We start from the raw sequence: 21,101 nt of genomic DNA on the forward strand, positions 1-21,101 counted from the left end.
GCTATTTAGCTTGTAATGATAGGCTGTGAGTTTTTCTGGAGGATGGGTTGGTTTTCCTCCTCTTGTTAACTATCTGTGAATCATATGGATAACATGCCTAAATTGTCATTTCTTGATTCTCAGTGTGAAGACATTTTACTGAACACGTGGTAAACAGTTCAAGGTCTAAACAGTAATGATAAGTACTAAATACTCCAGATCATAAGGCAATACCTTTAGCCAGTATCACACAGCTCTTCTCTGCAATTTCTTATAACTATTGTTATCAAGTGATTCATTAACAACAGATAGTCAACGAAAATCCCAAACTGTCATATCTTACCTTACTAATCCAGATCCCACAAGTATCCCAGCAATGCAGAGCAGAGCCACTATACTGTTGACCACATTTGGGTTTTGGACCATACCAAGTAGCACAAGAGTTAGAAATTCACCGATTAAGTGGGGGGCCAAGAGAGCAGCAGAGAAATACCCAAATCTGGCAACCTCAGGATACAAGCCCAGAGTCCTAGAAATACATAAAGTCTTTAGTTTCCTCTCCAGGGATTATTTAAGAAAAATACCACATGTGCCTTCTATGAATAAGTCCATGGTGGTTAATGGGTGGGAAGAGTTTGCAGGGTAAGCCAAACTCCTTGAAAGGCCTTTTGGAACAGAGACACCCTTTGAGACCATTTTTTTACTACAAACTGTTTCTGTTGGCTCCGACTTAGTGTGCCACCTTTTCCCTTTTACAGCTCCTTCAGTTCTCAGAGGAAAATATTAATACTTAAACAATGCTCACAATCGGTGCAGTAAGTGGAGGTGTTGAACTCTCCAGGCTTCTCCATAAATAACCATGTTCTGCTTAGCTAGCCGTGCTCCTACCCTAACTAGCCTAGCCTACTCTCCCAGTGCTGAAGGCTCACTCGACCTGCCGCTCTGCCCCTCCATCCCTGTTACCGTGGGATGGTTGCCAATGTGAAAACCCTTCACTGCCTCTGGTGAATTAGCCCTTCAGGTCTGCTCCATTCTTGTTTCTTGTTCTACCAGCTCCTTCCACAGACTTGATCCCCATTTTCTTGTGAACAGACTTCCCTACATCCATGCCCCTTCACTCTTATATTCCTTCCACTAAATACACTTCCCTGGTGATAGCGTGTCCCCAACAACCATTAGACATGGCTGCTCTTTCTTGCATTTGTACAGTAAGGAAAAGGAGCTGGCACGTCTTAGATGCATGCCTCCCTACCACTCAAGGCCACAAATCATGAATTTGCTTCTACTATTAATTCTCTTTCCCTGTGCAACCCTTTGTGGCTTTTAGGGCATTCTCTCACCTTTAATGATTTTACAGCATCTGGACAAGGGTCAGTCTTTGCACTCCTGCCCACTATCATTTATCCTCAAGGTCTTTAACCTTCCTGATAAACCATCAACATCAGTGCCTCCTAATCAGGCAACCTGACCAGTTCCCATGGCTCCATCTACCTAATCTTCATCATTCACCATGTCTTGGACTTAAATGTTACTCAGAACTGTTCTATTTTCCCAAGATTTCAGATTCTGAAAGTGCTGTCTGATCAGGGCATCCCTCATCTCTCCTACCTCAGGTCCTTACCCCCTTCTGTCTTTGCCTACCAGTCCCCACACCCAGAGATCCGGGTTCTTCACTTAAGTTCTCTCCCTGAAGGTGTGCTGAACAAGGCATTCCTCAGCACTAATCAAATCTGCTCTGCCTCACCTGAACCCCTAGACCCCTAATTTTTTCCATTTACTGGGTTCCAATGACATGTCCCTCATGGCTAATCTATACCTCTACTTTAAATTATCCCGTCCACTCAATTACTAATTTCTTGCTATCTTTATCTTCTCTACTTTTCATCTTCCATGTCTTGTGCTCATTCTCTCTCTTTTCCTCCTATTGTTGCCAAGTTGATCCTATCCATTTGTTCCCTGATTTCATGTTATCCTGATTCCCTATCCCTACCCTGCACTCCCCTCGAAACTTGATCTGTGAATTTTCCTATTTTGCTATAGTTTCATCTACTCTTCAATCTAACGGTTTTTCCTGATGGTGTTATTTACCATATCCTAAAAACACCCACTCCCTGAGCCTGATAACTATGTGAGCAATTGCCTTCTTTTCATCCTACCCTATACCATCAAGCTTCTCAAGCAACATCTGCTTCTTCTACCTCCTTCTTTACTTGTTCTCTTGTGAATCTGACTTGTAGCCCCATCACACTACTGACGATCCTTTTTGGAAGACTGCTAATGACCTCTTAATCTGATCCCTTACCTCCATGAAGCTCTGCAATATGAATGGATATACCACACCTCTAGTCTGCTGCCAAAGCAAGCCAGCCTCACCCTCCAGAGTCCAAGAAAGATGGGTCACTCCCTAGTTCAAAACCCTCTCCTATGTTCCATTATCAAATCCACTTCAGCCCCTTAGCTTGACATCCAACACCTTCCCCCCCACAGGGACCAGTCATACCTTTCACTACTCCTTCCAACCCTTTTCTCTCACAGCACAACTGAACCTTTCTCTGGAAAGGTCTTATGTGTTTTTGCTCCTGAACTTATGCCCTTGCTCTCTTTTCTATCCATTCGAATAATGCTCATCTCTCAAGCTGTCCTCTCAACCAAATGGGCTCTTGTTCTCCTTTGTAATTAACTTGGATAATGGATGTGAAATGAAAAAGATACTTCCATCTGTACCTCAGTTTGCTCATCTACAAACAATAATTATAGCACCACCTTTATAGAATTGCAAGCCAATTATCTGAATTAATACATTTAAAACCCTTTAGTGCCTGACATAGCCAGTGCTCCGTATGTGTTAGTTATTATTATTATATTCCTCAGCATAGTGTTTGTGCATCCTTATAATACTAATCTTACACTCTCTTGAATTAAAATCATCTGGAGGGATCCCTGGGTGGCGCAGCAGTTTGGCGCCTGCCTTTGGCCCAGGGCACGATCCTGGAGACCCGGGATCGAATCCCACATCGGGCTCCCGGTGCATGGAGCCTGCTTCTCCCTCTGCCTGTGTCTCTGCCTCTCTCTCTCTCTCTCTCTCTCTCTGTGTGACTGTCATAAATAAATTTAAAAAAAAATTTAAAAAAAATTTAAAATCATCTGGAGATTTATGCCTACAATCCATCATCTGAAATACTCTAGAGCCAGATGTGTTTTGGAATGTGGCAATTTACAGATTTTGGAAAGGCTGTACACTGCATAGACCATACTTGTCACAGTGGGATCGGGGACTCCACTTATAATCAAGCATGTTGTGTTGATATGGGGAAAGTATAAAGAACATCATGTCAGTTCAGATGAGATTTTGCCACTTATTTCAGGTCATTTGTGCTGCTAAAAGTTACAAAAACACTGTAGCTTTCGGAGATGTTTACATTTCAGAATTGCAAGCTTGAGTGCAGAAGGCAACACCTTCTGTTCACTCCTCTTTGAGTCTTCTGTTGCACCTAGTATTATGCCTGGTACTTAGTAGGCATTCAACAAATATTTCTGTCATTTATCAAAGAATTTGCTACATTGCTAACAGCTTTGCTGCCACTGGAAATGACTCTTTTATGCCTTTTTATCAAAAATAGTCATGACCTGTGTGCTTACACTGAGCCTAGTTTAAAACTGCCCTATTTTCTCAAATCTTAAAGTACTTTCTTTCTCATCGGCACTTTTTCAAATATTATATGGTCTTCAAAATCAGTGCTTCACAAATTTTAAGTGCATATGAACCACCTGGGGGTCCTTTTAAAGGCAGAACCCAATTCAGTAGCTGGACTGGAGATTCTGCATGTTAAACAAGTTCCGAAGTAAGGCTGACACTGGTCCATGGGCCACACTGAGTAGCAAGATTCTAAATTAGCAACATCTTCAATTTTCAGCCAAACTTGATTTACTCAAAAATGATCAGATTTTTAAAATCTTCTGGATCATTCAGCTTAAACTAGACAAACCTGTGGTTTACATCATGGATTAGAGATTCAATGTTCCTGAGTGTCTGAGAATAGCGAGGCTTCATCAGGGCAGGCAGGGAGGCCCTATGGTCCCTGCCATCACCCTCGGTGGGGAACCCATCCTGTTGCTAACTCGGAGCAAGTGGCTCTGCCTCTGTCTCTCTCCAGAATGAGACCAACTTCTAAACACCCACCCCAAGACCTTCCCACTCTTCATCAGGGAGCTCAAACTCACTAGGCCCTGGTTTGTCTTTTGCTTACATATCACTTAATTCATAATAATTATTTTCATGTAATGTATCATGGGTCTATATACAAGGCTATGTTAGGAACACCTGCTTCTGAATTCTGGCCTGAAGAAAGCATCCCAAGAACTGCCTGAAGTTCTCCAAATAACAAGCTGGGCACCTTTAAACTACCAGAGTCACAGAATACCAGGTAATACCCCCATCTTTTCCTAAGGGAAAGCCATGGGGAACAGGGAAGATACTTCTCCCTCTGATGACAATTATGCAAATAAGTACACATTCTTAGATTTATATCTTTTAAAAGTTCTAACAAAAACCAGAAAGAAGCCATCAATCCAAACCTAAGAGCAACAGGGATGTGCCCCTTCCCAAAGCCGCTCTTCCAACTGCTCAAGCCCCCTCACGCCAGCCCAACTGTGAGGTTGTAGGTGGAACCTCAGCAGAGTTGCCCTTCCAGCTAGGAGGAGCCTGGGAGCCATGTTCTTTTTTTCTTTCTTTCTTTTTTTTTAAGATTTTATTTATTTATTCATGAGAGACACAGAGAGAGGCAGAGACACAGGCAGAGGGAGAAGCAGGCTCCATGCAGGGAGCCTGACGTGGGACTCAATCCCAGATCTCCAGGATTAGGTGCTGGGCTGAAAGTGGCGCTAAACCTCTGAGCCACCCGGGCTGCCCCTGGGAGCCATGTTCTATTGCTATTGAACAGCTGCTGGTTGCCTCTGCTCCTGGATCCCAACTACTTCAGGGCAACCTTCTCTTTGCAGGCCCTGCAGAGGATGTGGGACACAGCAGTGCCTAGCACCATGCAGTCCTGCTGGTCAGCTCTCAGGTCCCATGTGGCCCCAGCTGGCTTTTTTTATTTGTCTTAAAGGACAGGATATTGTACTAGGCACTGATGGGCAAATAAAGATCTCCAGGGCCACCTGGAGACCCCAGGAGGCCAGACCCAGGACTGAACACCTCTGAACACCCCCTTACCAGTAGCACACACTGCTGAATATTATGGTGGCAAGGACACTGAAGGGGAGGGCATGGAGCACATAGGCCAGCAGCATCTGCCACTTCTGGTACAATCCGTCTTGGCTCTCCTGGTCGCTGACAGCTCGCAGCACAGGAACTGGGCACAGAAGACAGGCTTCAGGATAGCTGGTCACTGCCACAGAGCTAAGGGGAGGGCTAGCCCAGAATGAACTTGAGTTCTGTCAGGGTTGGATGATGGGGACGAGCTGGGGCTCCCTAGTCATGTAAAGAGGAGACCTGCTGTCCACAGAACTGTAAACACTTCCCCCTACAGAAATCTACTGTACTTGAATTACAATATGGTTGCAAAAACTGTCATAATTTATTTCCTTCTCTAAAGTCAGGGGAGAGTCGTCACAAATTCAAGAACACGTGCAAAAGGGTCACGAATGATGTGAGGTACTTTGTCCTCTTTTTGTGCAGGGTCTTGGTACAGAACACCAGGCAACTAGGTGGTGTTTCTGGATCCTCACTCAATTTGAAAAATGGGTGCTAGCTGTCCTAAAATAGGCTTCAAAAAGAATATAACAGTACAAAATTGGCAGGTATCTTGGACCTCAGGCTGCACACCCTAATTGCCAAGATAGGGATAATGGGAATTATCTTTTAAAAATCTCTTCCCAAACCCTGCCCCATCAGTAGCCCTAACTTCTTGTTTTCCCGAACCCTTAAAAACCCTCAGAGAGATCTACTTGATCAACTAATTCACACAAAGATGTTAGTAACTCAGTAGTTAACTCTTTGCCAGGGAGAGAATCTAGAGAGGGCCAAGTTTAGTTCAGCAAAATACCTCTTATAATGGTGGAGTCTTACAAGATAAGATGCCAGCTGGAGAAGGGAGATGATCAGGAAGAGAGGAAGTGCCCTCCCCACCCCTGGGGTGAACTGGGCACAGGCACTCACATAGATTCACAGCGTTGAGCATGCCTGTGTATGGGGTGGCACCCACAAACTGGTATAGGAGACCCACACGGTCCTGGACAGCACCCTTCAGCACATCGTTCTGGACCCGCAGAAGGTAGAAAATGACGAACAAACCCATGATCAGATTCTGAACAAGACGCATAATCACTGCCAGCTTATTTCTCATTAAGTTTCTTGTCACTCTCCTGAAAGCCAAACAACCCCATTTTAATCCCTTTTCTTTTATTGGTGGGTATCTGACCACTTAAAACAGGGTGAGGCTCTTACCTCAAGAGAACACCCAGTTTAGAGAGAGCTCCAGGAGAATCTTTGGTTTTGAAAGGAACCATTGGTAATGTTTTCAGGTGTTTTGTTCTTTCAATGTTCTCCAAGGTTTGGCGATAAATTGCTGATTCTTTGTAGGCAGATTCAATCATCTGGACTCTCTTGTAGGTTTCTAATTCCCGTTCTTTGCTTTGGGTATCCACTGATGTCAGGTCCACTAATTTTTTCCCCCAAAAGAAATGACCCATGTGTTTTTAAATACATATATATGTACAATGGCTAATAATATATGCTTCATCATTGATTCAGGAGTACTAGCTAATACCTCATCCCATCAGGAAAACACCTGTTGTTCATGCCTACCTATAAAATCAGAGTATCTTAAAACTATCAGCAAGACCCTGAGGATTCAACTGGGGCTGTCTGGGAGACTTTAGAAGCTGATTCTTCTCTGACAAAGTGGACATGCAGCAATTTAAGAAAGATCCCCCACCTCATTCTGATAGGTCATCTATGGCAAAGTTAACTGACCTGACCAAATTAATTCCTTAAAGACTGAAATCACCAAAACAAAAGGAAGAATAAAATCCACTAGTGCTCTTGATACCTATGCAGAAATCTGAGATGATAAAATTGAGTGAATATTCATGATGGGAAGTGTGAAAAAAACTTACTATAGAAGTCAAAAGGGTTTGAATGTTCGGGACAAGGGTAACTGCAGCCATTGAAGAAATCAAGCATTTCTGCTGGTGTCCCACAGAAAACTAGCTCTCCGTAGCTCAGAATGGCAATTTTATCAAAGAGCTGATGGGAAAATCAATGGCATTAGTATGTATCAGTTCACCGTATCCTTCTGGAGAATAAATTTCCAAGCAGTCAGTCCCTGTTGATCGTGGCCATGCATCAGTATTCTTACTGTGCCACTGGGGACATAGAGAGTATGTCCCTATTTTTTTCAGCCTGCGTTGCCACTGTGCATCATCCGCATCTGGCCTGGACCCAGCATCACACCCAGAAAGGACAAGAACTCCTGGACCTGGGCAGTGGACCTGGGTTTGAGGCTCAGCCATGTTCCCAGAGTGACCTTGGACAAGGTGTTTATTTTATCTTAGATCCTTGACTCCATTTTGCATAATTTCTGAATCTCTTTTCTGTAAAGTGACAATACTGATACCCACCTCATAAGATTGTTATGTGTACTAAATGAACTAGTGCATAGAAAGTACTTGGTACATGGTAGACACCCTTCCCATATCAGGTCCCAAATGGACCCAAATGCTCTGGTTGACAAGTACTAATCTCTACTTCACGATCCTCAGCTCAACACACACCCACTCTTGATGAAGTAAGCAGAAACAAAAGCCCCCCTCACCTGGAAGAGCTCGGAGCGTGGCTGGTGGATGGTGACAATCACAATACGGTCTTTGTGAGCCAGCTCTGCCAGGAGGACAACGATCTGATTTGCTGTCATGCAGTCCAGGCCCGTGGTAGGCTCATCAAACAGCATGACTTCTGCAGGCAAGGAAGGGTCAGGCTTCTGAGTCACTGACAAGACTGGGCTCTGCTCTAAACTCAGAATTTTGAACAGTTCCTTACTGAGATGTCTTATCCCATCCCATCTTACCCTATCTAAACAGTGCCCTGTGAGAAGTACCTGCATGTAAACTGGCTTTCAGCTTGAGCCCAGGCAGAGGAACCTGACCTCAGAGGACCCACCTCCCAGCTCCAGAGCACATCTTGGCCTTAATCCTTGAGGGGACAGAGCAGCAACAAGATCAGGCCTCTCACATGGTACTATGGACTGTCTGGGCTCTGTCCCAAGGGCCATGACAAAGAACAAGGGCTGGCGAGCAGGCACCAAGTTATTTTCAAAAGGCTGAGAGGAGGCTGGTTAAAAAGACATAACCTTGGGGATCCCTGGGTGGCTCAGCGGTTTAGTGCCTGCCTTCAGCCCAGGGCATGGTCCTGGGGTCTTAGGATCGAGTCCCACGTCGGGCTCCCTGCATGGAGCCTGCTTCTCCCTCTGCCTGTGTCTCTGCCTCTCTCTATCCCTGTGTCTCTCATGAATAAATAAATAAAATCTTTAAAAAAAAAAAAAAAAAAAAAAGAGGGACGCCTGGGTGGCTCAGCGGTTGAGCGTCTGCCTTTGACTCAGGGCATGATCTCTGGGGTCCTGGGATTGAGTCTCACATTGGGCTCCCTGCAGAGAGCCTGCTTCTGCCTCTGCCTATGTCTCTGCCTCTATGTCTCTCATGAATAAATAAATAAAAATATTTTTTAAAAAAAGACATAATCTTCATGTGGAGCACTTTCCAACACTAAGAGTCTTTGCACTGCAAAAAACTCTGCACCATAAAACAAATTCTTAGGTGGGACAGGCATTTAGATTCTTTAGAAGGTTTAACTGTGGCCATTTCTACCCAGGAAGTGAGAAGGGCTCTTTGTGAACATCCCTCTTCTTTGCCTTCTAGTGACCAACCACTAGTTGGAGAGCAAGCAGTCTTAGTGTGCCCCAGTGGAGTATCCAGGGGTAACATGTCCTCTTCCAGGTGATGGTTAAGAACTGGGATTTTCCCAGTGGTAGGGAGAATGACCAAACCCAGCAGGAGCAGCAGGTAACTGGCTACCCCATCTTGATAGCTCCTCTCTCCAAAATATACACTTTTTTGCATATCAAAGTCCCGCTTTAATTCCTGCCATTTCTAGTCACACCCAAACTCATTGGCTTTCCATAGCACCCACAGTGGTGCTTCTCTAATAAGAATGGACAGACCAGAGGCCTGTGTTCATGGAAGACCCTAACTGCATATTAAAACACAAATATAGTGTCTCCAAGTCCAAGAGCTGTTTTGTACTTGGATGGTAGAACAGCATCAGGAACTATGTAGCATTTCCAAAGAAATTGGGTCCCCAGTTTGAAAAACCTCAATGATGTCAGTTCCACACAAACCCCTTTCCAAACGGAGACTGTAAAAAAAGAATGGAAAATGTCTGCAGACCCTGGAAGACAGCAGCAGTAGTAATGGTTCTGGGTCCCACTTACTGGGATCCTGGAGGAGCTGGGCTGCAATGGAGACCCGGCGCCGCTCGCCACTGGAAATCCCCCCAAGGTTGTAGTTGCCAATCAGTCGATCTGCCACGTGGCTCAGACTCAGCTCTACCATGACTGTCTCCACCTGTAAGAGACAGAGTCCAGGAAGGCTGGTCACTGCAGGGATGCTGCTCCAATTCATGGCGTGCAGATGACATGGGAGAGGCAACACGCTTCCCCTAAGTCCTCAGGCCACCTTCAGGCTCACCACCCCCTAGGAACAACATGCCTATTACGATAAAATCCAATTTGGTCTTAATCATAATACATGTGTCAGGTTAAAATAAGTAATACAACTATTTTTCAAAAGTCTCTAGAGCAGCAAAAACTATGTTTGTTTCAGGCAAATTCACCAGAAAACAATGGAGAGGTCACTGGACTCCTATTTTCAGATGCTGCATTTAAGTTCAGCATACAGAAAAATCCCCTAAAAGCATAGGTACAATGCAGCTTTTTAAAAATGTTTGGTTTTTGAAATTTTACTATAATAAATGTTTTAAATGTAAAAAAAAAAAATCCAATTTGGTTTAAACTAACTTGGCTACCCTTATGTAACCCAAATAAGTCCTGGAGTCCCATGAGGTTCAATTTCAGTGTGATTTTGCATCAAATATAATCCAGCTATCAAAAGAAATTAAAAATAATGCCAATATTTATTTAACTCTCTTTAAAAATTTCCCAGGTGGCCAAGTTTATAACCTGCAGCCATACTTAATGTCCTGTATCCCATTCTCCTCACTCTATCTTAGACTCTGCCATTCCCTGAAACCATCACCTTACTCCTCCTCCTCAATTCCCCCACAACAATAACAACTAGAAAGGTTCTTTACTGGCTTTCTAATCAAGAAAGTTGGCCTTTGCTTCCCCCTCCTTTTTTTTCCTTCCTCAGCTTAGCCTATCTCCAGAGACCCTTTCAATAATCTTTATTTCTGGCCCTGCCTTTCTGATTACCACTATCTGCATAAGGCCCTAGGGAAAATAGCTAGAAACGGACCAAAAATCTTCATATATTGGTGGGCTCAATAATGAGTTTTGTTCTTATGTACCTCAAATGAGATTGTGTTACTTTTATAACGAAAAAGGAAACAAAACACTGCATTAAAAAATAACAAGGGGCACCTGGCTGGCTCAGTGGTTGAGTGTCTGCCTTTGGCTCAGGTCATGAGCCTAGGGTCCTGGGATTGAGTCCCACATCAGACTCCCCGCGGGGAGCCTGCTTCTCCCTCTGCCTAGGTCTCTGCCTCTCTATGTCTCTCATGAATAAATAAATAAAATCTTTAAAAAAACAAGTAAAAAAACAAAACAAAACAAAAAAACAAGTAAGCAGGAGTAAAAGAGGGGATAATTTGTGGAACAAAGTTCCAGTGTATCCAGGGAGTGGGATCAACAGCATGGATGAATGTTAGGACCAAATGAAGGAACACATCTAAAATAGATCCTAAGGAGTAACAGGGTTTTTGTTTGTTTGTTTGTTTTTAAGGAGTAACAGGGTTTTAAAAATGCATAAATAAATCAGTATGATTTACTCTGGAAAAAAGAAGGTTCTCCTCTTGCCATCAGAGTAGGATTCTGGAATTGAGTCTTGCTTGACATGGCCAGGTTGAGGTGCTCACCAGCCAGGGCAGATTCCTGAACATCCCTTTCATCTGTTCTGCAACAGCAAGAAAGGAGTAAAACTTGCCTCTCCTGGCTTGGAAGGGATGGACAGAGGAGACATTTATTCAACCTGTTTCACATGCCCCATGCACTTTCCCAAAGCCTCTCCCATGTTTAGGAAATACTATTGGGAATGGAATTCACAATGTCTTAGAAGGAATCCTTGGGATCATTGGGATGCACTGGGATCATCAACCACTATGCTATTATGTTTTCAGATAAACTGACTCACTCCTCGCATCAACTCCAGAAGAGATACATTATTATTCTATTTATTATAGAGGAAAAAACAGATCTTCAGAGAGGTATATAACTTGTTCAAGGTCACACCATTAACAGGTGGCAGAGCTGGGACTAAAAGAACTGTCTGGGTTCTCTCAAGTGGTCCTTGAAGCACAGGGATTAGCCAACAGTCCAGCAGACACAGCTTTCTCATGTCAAGCACAGCTTTATGTTCAGGTTCCTCAGAGGAGAGATCTGCTGTGTTCTGTTCTCTATTATCACCACCACTTCCTTCTCACTAAATTGTCACGATTTTACACCCTGTGGACTGGATTTGCTCAGAAAGTACTTTCAAGCAGAACTTTTGCAGGATATTTAGGGACTGTCAGTGCCAGAGGAATGTTTAGCAGGGGAAAATATCTGCAATCAATTGATTTCAAGGCATCTACGAATTTTTTGAATTTTTATGCAAATGTGCATTTTCTGGGGAAGAGCTCAGTGACTTTCTTAGATTCATTCTCTCAGAGGGAAATGTAATATAAATGGATCACCAACTCAGAAGAATCTGTTTATGACTGCATTTCTCCCACCCAAATACCAATAGGATCTTCTCCTGCCCTTTTTAGATACATAAATACTAAAGCAAGCAGAGAGAGAAAGTCTGCAGATGGACTTCTCTGTCATTCACTGTCAGGGCTACTGAATTATGTGAACATGGCTGTGCCTCAGTGTGGGCTAACTTGGCTTCCATCTTCTCTCATCACAGTGGGGCTCAGGAGATCCCAGAAGCTCAGGGAGACAAGATGGATCTAGAGGACCTGAGTTCACCTCCCAACTCTGCCTTTCCCAACTGTCTGATCTTAATCTTGTGTGTCAGAAGATAAAGTCTCCTTCATAGGGTTGATGCCAGGATGCAATGAAATACTGTGTGACAGAGTCTGACTAATGTCAGCCAACTATGAGTTCAGAGTCCAGGCACACCTTCTTCCATTGCACTTCACTTTATTGCACTTCATAGGTATTGCATTTTCTACACATTGATGGTTTGTGGCAACCCTGTATCAAGAAAGTCTACTCAAACCATTTTCCAACAGCATTTGCTTACTTTGTATGTCAATAAAGTATTTTAAAACTAAGTAAGTATATTGGTTTTTTTAGACATAATGCTACTGTACACCTAACACACTAGAGTATAAGTGTTAACATAACTTTTATATGCACTGGGAAACCAAAAAATTCATTTGACTCTAATTATTTTGATATTTGCTTTATTGCATTGGTCTGGAACTAAACCTACAGTATCTCCAAGGTATGCCTGTGTACCTTGCAATGCCTTCTGAACCCTCTAAGCTAACCTCCGGGCAGGAAACAGAGCTAGGTATCACTGTGAAGCTGAAGGTCCTTCCTGAGGACCAGGCTCCTTGCTAAGACTCCACTGGAGTAAAAAAACTATCCTCCAGCACTGTCTAGGACTCTCAAACAGAAGAATGCCCTTTATTCATCTGGGCATTATATCAATCAAGTCTACTGGTATTTGGGACACAGCTTAGACCTAATATCACTCTCCAAGCCCTGTCTGAAAGTCCAATGCCAAGGACAAATTGACTAAGTCCCTGGTGACACACCCAACAATGCCTGATAAAATGGTACAACCTCAGCTGATATGGAAGATTTCCTTGGAGCCTCAATGGCATTAGGGAAGACCAGCCCTGGAGCCTGAACTGCAGATCCCTCTGGGTTTACCTATGAATACTTCCAAACTGGATACATTTATTTATTTATTTTTTTTTTTAAATTTTTTTTTTTAATTTTTATTTATTTATGGTAGTCACACAGAGAGAGAGAGAGAGAGAGGCAGAGACACAGGCAGAGGGAGAAGCAGGCTCCATGCACCGAGAGCCCGACGTGGGATTCGATCCCGGGTCTCCAGGATCGCGCCCTGGGCCAAAGGCAGGCGCCAAACCGCTGCGCCACCCAGGGATCCCCAAACTGGATACATTTAAAGGAACAGATTGAAACCTGGAAAGAGTAGACAAGTCAATTGTTTCTTCCTTCATTAACTTAATCTAGTTTGGATGAGGCACATTCAGAATGCCTCAAAGAAAGTTGAGAAAAATCTCAACAGGGCTACAGGGCAAAGTATGGTGAGGAAAATAACCATTTTTATTCAAAAACAGAGCTCCTAAAACAGTACCATCCAACAGAAATATAAGCCCCACATAGAATCCAAACATTTTAGTAGCCGCATTTTAGAAAGAAACAAGTGGAATTAACTTTATATATTTAACCCAATATAGCCAAAATACTACTATTTTAACCTATCAACAATATTTTAAAAATTGTTGAAACAATGTGAAACAATTTCACATTGTTTTTCAGACTAAAGTTTCTAAAATTCTGTATTTCCCATTCATAGCACATCTCAATTAGGCCTGGCCACCCATCAAGTGCTTAAAGCCACAAGTGACCAGTCGCTGCCATACTGGACAGTACAGGTCTAGACTAAAGAGGTGAGGAGTGAAGGGGAGGAACGGACAAGTGGAGGGAAGAGGAGGTGCGAAGCCACCACGGAGTGATCCCCGAGGGAACAGGGCTGCAGGAGGCCAGGTGCTACCCACCTTCTTCCGGTAGAAGCCCGCAGAGCGGTGGCGTACAGCCAGCAGTGCTGCATAGTGCAGCGTCTCATGCACAGTCAGGTTGCTCAGCAGTGTGTCGCTCTGTGGGAGAGGAAGGCGTCAGCGTGGCCAAGGCCAAGACTGGGCTGCAGTGGCTGGGGTGGAGGCCCTGGACATACCCACCTGCTGGACATAGGAAAAGCAGTCCTGGAACTGCTCCCTGCGTAGCAGCCGGCCATTCACAAACACCTCTCCGAGGAAGGTCCCCTTGCGCCGCAGCCTCCCGGACATGGCATCCAGCAGCGTGGTTTTCCCTGAGCCTGGGAGACAAGAAAACAAGGCCCAAGAGGACTCCCCCCACGAGGCATTGCTGGGCTATCCCCAGACCCTCAGTGTACCCTTGGTCTAGCACTGACTTGCTCTATCTGTAGCCCCCTGTGTCAAACTCTCATTGTACCACTGAGTCTTTCCGGCTTGTCTCCGGAGTCAGAGAGGGACAAGCCATTTCCTTTATCCCAGTCAGGGCTGGAGGAGCTTGTCTGCCTGTTTTCTAGGGGTTTTTTGTTTTTGTTTTTGTTTTTTTAATTTATTCTTGAGAAACACAGAGAGAGGCAGAGACATAGGCAGAGGGAGAAGCAGGCTCCCCACGGGGAGCCTGATGTGGGACTTGATTCCAGGACTCTGGGATCATGCCCTGAGCCGAAGGCAGACACTCAACTGCTGAGACACCCAGGCATCCTTGTTTATTAGCTTTTAAAGCTGTTTTGAGTTGAAGAAGAAAATTAAGGATCAGAATAAAAAGAAAACCTAGGCTCTTGGAAACATTTGGATCTAGGACATCTGAATCCTTTTGAAACTCCCCACCCAGGATCATCTGGTGGTTCCTGAAAGTAGAGGACATTACCTAGAGCCTTGATAACCAAGTGTGGTCTGAAGACCAGCAACGTCACCTGAGCACTTGTTAGAAATGCAGAATCCCAGGCCCCAGCCCCTTGAATCACATTCTGCTACCAAGATCCCTAGGTAATTCCCACACATATCAGAGGCTGAGAAGCTCTAGCTTAGCAAGTCCTTTAGTAAAATCAAGTTGGCCTCAGCCTGCACTGAGAGCCTTGGGCATGACCCAGCTGCTTGTTGCTAAGAGCTTTCCCCTGGTTTGGTTTTTCTTGGGTTAGAAGTTAGGTGATACTATTAGGATAAGACACCAGCTATACCCTTCTGTTCATAGTGGACACAAACCTACATGAGCCCAGAGAGTCAATAGAGACAAGGAACTGGCATTGCCAGGTGCTAAGAAGTTAGATTAACAGAGAAATAGGCAGGAGGTTCTGAACTGTCTGAATAGATAGCAAGAAAATTCTACCAAGGATATGACAACTTCTGCAAAACCAAAGAGATTTTTTTTTGTTGTTCAAATATTGTAAGGAAACTGCTTGTTGGGGCATCGGGTAGCCCAGCTGGTTAAGTGTCTGCCTTTGGCTCAGTCATGACCCCAGGGTCCTGGGACAGAGCCCCTCATTGGGCTCCCCACTCAGTGGAAAGTCTGCTTCTCCCTCGCCCTGCCATTCCCCCTTCTTGTGCATGAGATCTCGGCCAAACAGATAAATAAAATCCTAAAGAAGGAACGAAAAAAAAAAAAAAGAAGGAATGAATGAACGAATGAACAAATGAATGAATGAACAAACAAACTGCTTTCTTTGTACCCTGTGAGGGGTACAAAGATGCGTAAGCCAAGCTCCTATAACAGTGGTCTTCTCTAATCCATGGCTGACCAGCTCAGAGTTAGCTCCCCAGTGTCTTCAGTAGATGTCAGGGTGGAAGAGAGGAGAGGGATTGTGAAGAAACAAAATGTGACATCATCATTTGAGTTGTCTTTCAAAACATGCTCTGAAATTTCCTTGCATGATCCCAGGCCTTGTATGTGTTTCTTCTAACTAGAAGCTTCCTTGCCTTCCCGTTTCTGGGATCCAATCTCCACTCTGACAAAAGCTCCAAATAGCCTGGTGCCTGGATCCTAGTCCCATCACATCAAAACTGACTTCCCTGAAGTTATCATGGTTGTTTCCTTATTGCCATATCTGGTGGGCATCTTCCTGGATGCTGACTTCTCAGCAGCATTTATACTATTCTTTCCCTTTCTATGTAAATCTCTCTCCCTTGGCTTTGATGTTACCTCATCCTCTTGGTTTTATCCTACTGGTCTGGCTGCTCCTTCCCAGCTCCCTGTGGACAACACTTAGGGTTCTCTCTTGGGCCTTTGCTCTTCTTATGTAACACATTCTCACAGCTCAACAGCAAGTACCAACTTGCTAGCCAGTATGCAAGGGAGCCACCTTAGAAGCAGATTCTCCAGCCCTGCTCAAGCCCTCAGATGACTGCAGCCCAGCAGACTTCTGACTACAAACTCATAAGGTACCCTAGACAGAACCACCCAACAAAGTCACTTGCAAATTTCTGACTCATAGAAACCCTGGGAGATAATGATTTTCATTATTTTAAGCCACTTAGTTCTGGGATACATTTTACATAGAAATGAATGGCTGGGGCACCTGGGTGGCTCAGCCCATCAAATGTCCAACTCTTGATTTCAACTCATTATTGCTTAATGAGTGTAGAGTTTCAGTTTTACAACCGTGAGATCAAGCTCTACATCAGGCTTGCACTCAGTGCAGTCTGCTTGTCCCTCTCCCTCTGCTCACCACCCTCATGCACACACTCTCTAAAATAAATAAAATCTTAAAAAAAGAAAAAGAAATGGATGGCTAATATAGTCTCTTTTTGTAAGATATCTCAACTATTAACTTATTAAGGACTACCAGGATGAAAAAGTTTATTCGAAAAAAGAATACAAGAGGAAAAAAGTATTAAAAAAACTGATATGTATAATCAGTGGAAAATAAACGGTCAGAGTATGCAAAATTAGACACAGAAATGGTTAATGGCCTAAAATATGACACCAAAGGTACAGGTAACAAAAGAAAAAATAGATACATTGGGCTTCATGACAGTTTTAAATTTTTGTACAAAAGACACTATCCCCAGCGATGTCTGGAATGCTTAAGTGGAGGAACACGTGACTCTTGATCTCAAGGTCATGAGTTTGAGCCCCACACTGGGTGTAGAGATCACTTAAATAAACTTTATTTATTTAGTTAGTCCATGAAAAAGATTTTTTTTTTAAATAAAGTAAAAAAAAAGAAAAAGGACGCTATCCTCACTGCAAAAAAAGGCAACCCACAGAAAGCGGAAATACTTGCCAATCACATATCTGATAACAGATTAATATCCAAAATATATAGAAAGTTTCTAAAATTCAACAACAAAAAATTAACCCAATTTAAGACTGGGTGAAGGACTTAAATAGACATTTCTCCAAAGAAGATATATGAATAGCCAAAAAGCACATGAAATTACTAAGCATAAATCACCATCACTAAACATTAGGGAACTGCGAATTAAAACTGCAATGAGATAATACCTTGCACCCTTTAGGATGGCAACTATGAAAAAATTGGAAAATAAGTGTTGGTGAGGATGTAGAGAAATTGAAATCTTTGTGCACTGTTGGTGGGAATACAAAATGTGAAATCTTTGTGCACTGTTGGTGCGAATACAAAAATACTGTGAAAAACAGTATAGTGGTTCCTCAAAAACTTAAGAATACAGTTACCATATGACCCAGCAATTCCACTTCTTGGTATATACCCTAAATAACTGACAACAAGGTTGTAAACAGACATTTGTCCACTTATCTTCATTTCATTATTCACAGTAGCTAAAATGTGGAAGCAACTCAGGTATCTATTAATGGGTGAATAGATAAGCCAACACAGTGTGTGTGTGTGTGTGTGTGTATGTATATATATATATATATATACATATATATATATATACACACACATATCTCAATAGAATATATCATTCAGTTTTAAAAGAGAAGGAAATTCTGACACATTCAACAATCTTGAGGACATTATGGTAAGTGAAATAAGCCACCCACAAAAAGACAAATACAAATACAGTATGATTCCACTTATGTCAGGTAGTTAGTCAAAATCATAGAGACAGAAAGTATAGTGGTGGGGCTGGGAGCAAGGGGAATGGGGAGTTATTGCTTAATGAGTGTAGAGTTTCAGTTTTACAAAATAAAGACCTATGGGCATGGATGGTAGAAGGGTTGCACAACAATGTGAATGTATTTATTACCACTGTACACTTAAAAACAGTTAAGATGGTAAGTTTTGCATATTTTACCACAATAAAAAAAGAAAAAAGAAAACAAAGTGTATTAGTGTCCTACAGACAATAAAACTCTGACCTTTAGAATTATCTTCCCTAAAAGGACAGAAATTATAACTAAATAGTCTTCTGTGAGGGAGGAAGCAACCCAGAGTCTAGGTCCCAACTGATAGCAAATTTTGAGTCAAATATAGTTACCCTCCCTTGTAGTGCTGGGTGACCCTAAGCAGGCTTGCATTACCCCATTCTGTCATGATACTTTAAACACATCAGTCTTCTTTTGCCTCACTGATAAAGATTTGATTAACAGTGCTGTGTTAGGTAAGACAGCAATGAAATCATCATTTTGGGGACGCCCGGGCGGCTCAGTGGTTGAGCATCTATCTGCCTTTGGCTTAGGGGGTGATCCCGGACTCCCGGGATCGAGTCCCACATCAGGCTTCCTGCATGGAGCCTGCTTTGCCTTCTGCCTATATCTCTCCCTCTCTCTTTCTTTGTCTTTCATGAATAAATAAAATCTTTAAAAAAAATCATTTTGTGAAACACTAGCAGTAATTCAGAGAATTGATTTGTTTCTCACTAATTCAACAAATATTTACTAAGCACCTACTGTAGCCAGCCCTGTTCTAGCTGTTGAGAATACAGTAGGGAAAAAAAACAAAGACAAAACTCCCACCACCCAGAGAACTTGGAGTCTACTGTGAACTCATGGTCAGTATAAAAAGATAGCTGTTGTCATAAAACCATGATGAGATATCATCAGAAACCAGCCCATGAGCTCCCAGATCAAGACCTCCCACCTCCCACCCACTGTCCTACTGAGATGTGCATGAAGCATGACACTGGCTTGTGGGACACCCTTCTGAGAAAATGAGTTCATTCTTTGTTGCATGCAACATACCACCCTAATCCTATAGAAGGCAGGTAACAACAAATTATGGGAATAACTCAGCTGTTCTTCTTCTTAAAGAATATTACAATTATCAATAGGAAAATTAGAATAACCCTGGACATTATGGTACTTTCATATAGTTAGAAATGTTTTGGGGTACCCGGGTGGCTCAGTCAGTTAAGTGGCTGACTTATGGTTTAGGCTCAGGTCATGATTTTAGGGTTGTGAGGTTGAGCCCCATGCTGGACTCTGCACTCAGCAGGGAGTCTGCTTGAGATTCTCCCTCTCCTTCTACCCCTCTCCCTACCACCACCCCCTGCATCTCTCAAATAAAAGTCTTTAAAAAAAGGATGTGGGTGGCTTATTTCACTAACCAAATGGTTAAAAATTTGTAAATAGGAAGAGACAGGAAATCTCAGCAAAGTATAATAATTTTAGTCAGTGAGTTGCTTCTCATTTAATCTTAATGCTATTGTCAATCAGCTGTTCACCTGCTGTAGAAGGGGAATGGCTATGGATTTAACTCCCCAGGTCAAACGAGGCTGACCATGCTTGACCTTTATCACAGACTTGCATTACCCATTTCTATTAAAGAGAATAATGCAAGTGTGTAGTGCTAGTAAATGTCAACAATGTCAGTGCACAAGAACTCAATCAGGAAGCTCCTGTAAGGCAAATTTGTCAGAATCTTTCACCCTTAAAGTGTGCAGGATAACCTAGTGTAGTCAACCCTGTGTGTTCACATAGATCCCCTTGCCCTTGTCAGAGTCAATGCACCCATCCTCCAGCCACTGAGGACTCACAGCTGATTCCCCATGGGGCATGACCCTCAAGACACAAGGGGCTACCGCTCAGGAGGCTACACCTTCCCAGAACAATGACTGGCTGATGCAGGTACACAAACTGTGAATTCAGCCACAAGTGTAGATATCCCAGGAAAGAAGAGGAGAAGGTGGGAAATGGGCACACAGATGGCCTCAGTGGAATCTGTCATTTTAATTCTTAAAAACAAAAAGATCTAAAGCAAATTCTTGGAGTACCTGGGTGGCTCAGTTGGTTAAGCATTTGCGTTCGGCTCAGGTCATGATCTCAGGGTCCTGGGATTGAGTCCCACATCAGACTCCCTGTTCAGCAGAGAGCCTGTTTCTCCTTCTGCCCCTCCCCCTGCTCGTGCTCTCTCTCTCAAATAAATTCTTTTAAAAATATACATAAACATTCTTTATATTATTTGCTTATTTTTGCCTATATATTTGAAATAGATCATAATTTTTAAAAAATGAATATAGGACTAAACGGGCATGCATCTTTGTGCTTAATTCCTTTTCCTGCCTGTTGGCAGGATACAGATCAGGGAAACTGTGTTTACTGAGCACCCCTACAAGCCAGGCACTGTGCTAGGTACTTTCCATACACTGAAATAGGAATTACTGACATGTTAGGCAGGACTTTATTCTTTTCCAAGGATTTCTCTTAAGACTTTACATTAGTACCAGATTTCAATCTAGTATCAAACTTGTAGCCTTCCTCCAACTTAAACCTATTTCCTCAATGTTCAAACCAAGCTAAAGCCTTTTCTGAATGCTGAGAATGTAAAGTACTCCTTCCCAAGCTTACCTGAGCTCCCTAAGATGCACATGATCTGCCCACTCTCGACATACAAGGAGACATCTTTGAGGATCTGCCTGTCCCACTGCTGCCGGCAAGATGCAAAGTCCCACCAGGGCCCAACTCGGTGGCTTTAAAAGAAAGGGAGTATGGGGTTCAAGAAGGGGCCAGACCCTTGCCCCCCAGCACTAATTCCAGCTGTCTCTGGACAGGTTCCTAAATATGCCTGGAGCTCAGTATCCTTCTCTGCAGACACAGGCAGGTAGTGACCAAGAAAGGTCATCTATGTAAAACCCCTGCCCAAGAGCTGCTCTGAATGCCAGCTCTTTGGCCGTGTAGGAAATAAAACAAGCAGGAAGC

General features: G+C 43.2%; 2 protein-coding genes across 7 annotated transcripts in view; one reads left to right on the plus strand and one right to left on the minus strand.

Annotated features, from left to right (window-relative positions):
* DYNC2LI1 (dynein cytoplasmic 2 light intermediate chain 1) overlaps positions 1 to 12,526 on the plus strand; it is a 59,342-nt gene extending 46,816 nt beyond the window's left edge. For both annotated transcript variants that reach the window (XM_049115491.1, XM_049115492.1), the window contains one exon: positions 12,157 to 12,526. In XM_049115491.1, coding sequence (XP_048971448.1) covers positions 12,157 to 12,288 — 132 coding nt within the window. In that variant the 3' untranslated portion in view covers positions 12,289 to 12,526. The remainder of the gene's footprint in view (positions 1 to 12,156) is intronic.
* The window catches only part of ABCG5 (ATP binding cassette subfamily G member 5), a 48,907-nt gene that overhangs the window by 16,090 nt on the left and 11,716 nt on the right, over positions 1 to 21,101 (minus strand). For all 5 annotated transcript variants that reach the window (XR_007413597.1, XR_007413596.1, XM_049115489.1 and 2 more), the window contains exons 3-12: positions 20,751 to 20,872; positions 14,189 to 14,325; positions 14,009 to 14,107; positions 9,465 to 9,597; positions 7,794 to 7,933; positions 7,096 to 7,225; positions 6,425 to 6,638; positions 6,137 to 6,342; positions 5,192 to 5,330; positions 323 to 508 (exon numbers count right to left, since the gene is read on the minus strand). Coding sequence is in view for 3 of the 5 variants with exons in the window: in XM_049115489.1 (XP_048971446.1) it covers positions 323 to 508; positions 5,192 to 5,330; positions 6,137 to 6,342; positions 6,425 to 6,638; positions 7,096 to 7,225; positions 7,794 to 7,933; positions 9,465 to 9,597; positions 14,009 to 14,107; positions 14,189 to 14,325; positions 20,751 to 20,872 (1,506 nt within the window). In the remaining 2 variants the exon portion in view is untranslated. The remainder of the gene's footprint in view (positions 1 to 322; positions 509 to 5,191; positions 5,331 to 6,136; positions 6,343 to 6,424; positions 6,639 to 7,095; positions 7,226 to 7,793; positions 7,934 to 9,464; positions 9,598 to 14,008; positions 14,108 to 14,188; positions 14,326 to 20,750; positions 20,873 to 21,101) is intronic.

This window comes from Canis lupus, chromosome 10 (assembly GCF_003254725.2).
Source record: "Canis lupus dingo isolate Sandy chromosome 10, ASM325472v2, whole genome shotgun sequence".
In the NCBI taxonomy this organism is placed as follows: domain Eukaryota; kingdom Metazoa; phylum Chordata; class Mammalia; order Carnivora; family Canidae; genus Canis; species Canis lupus.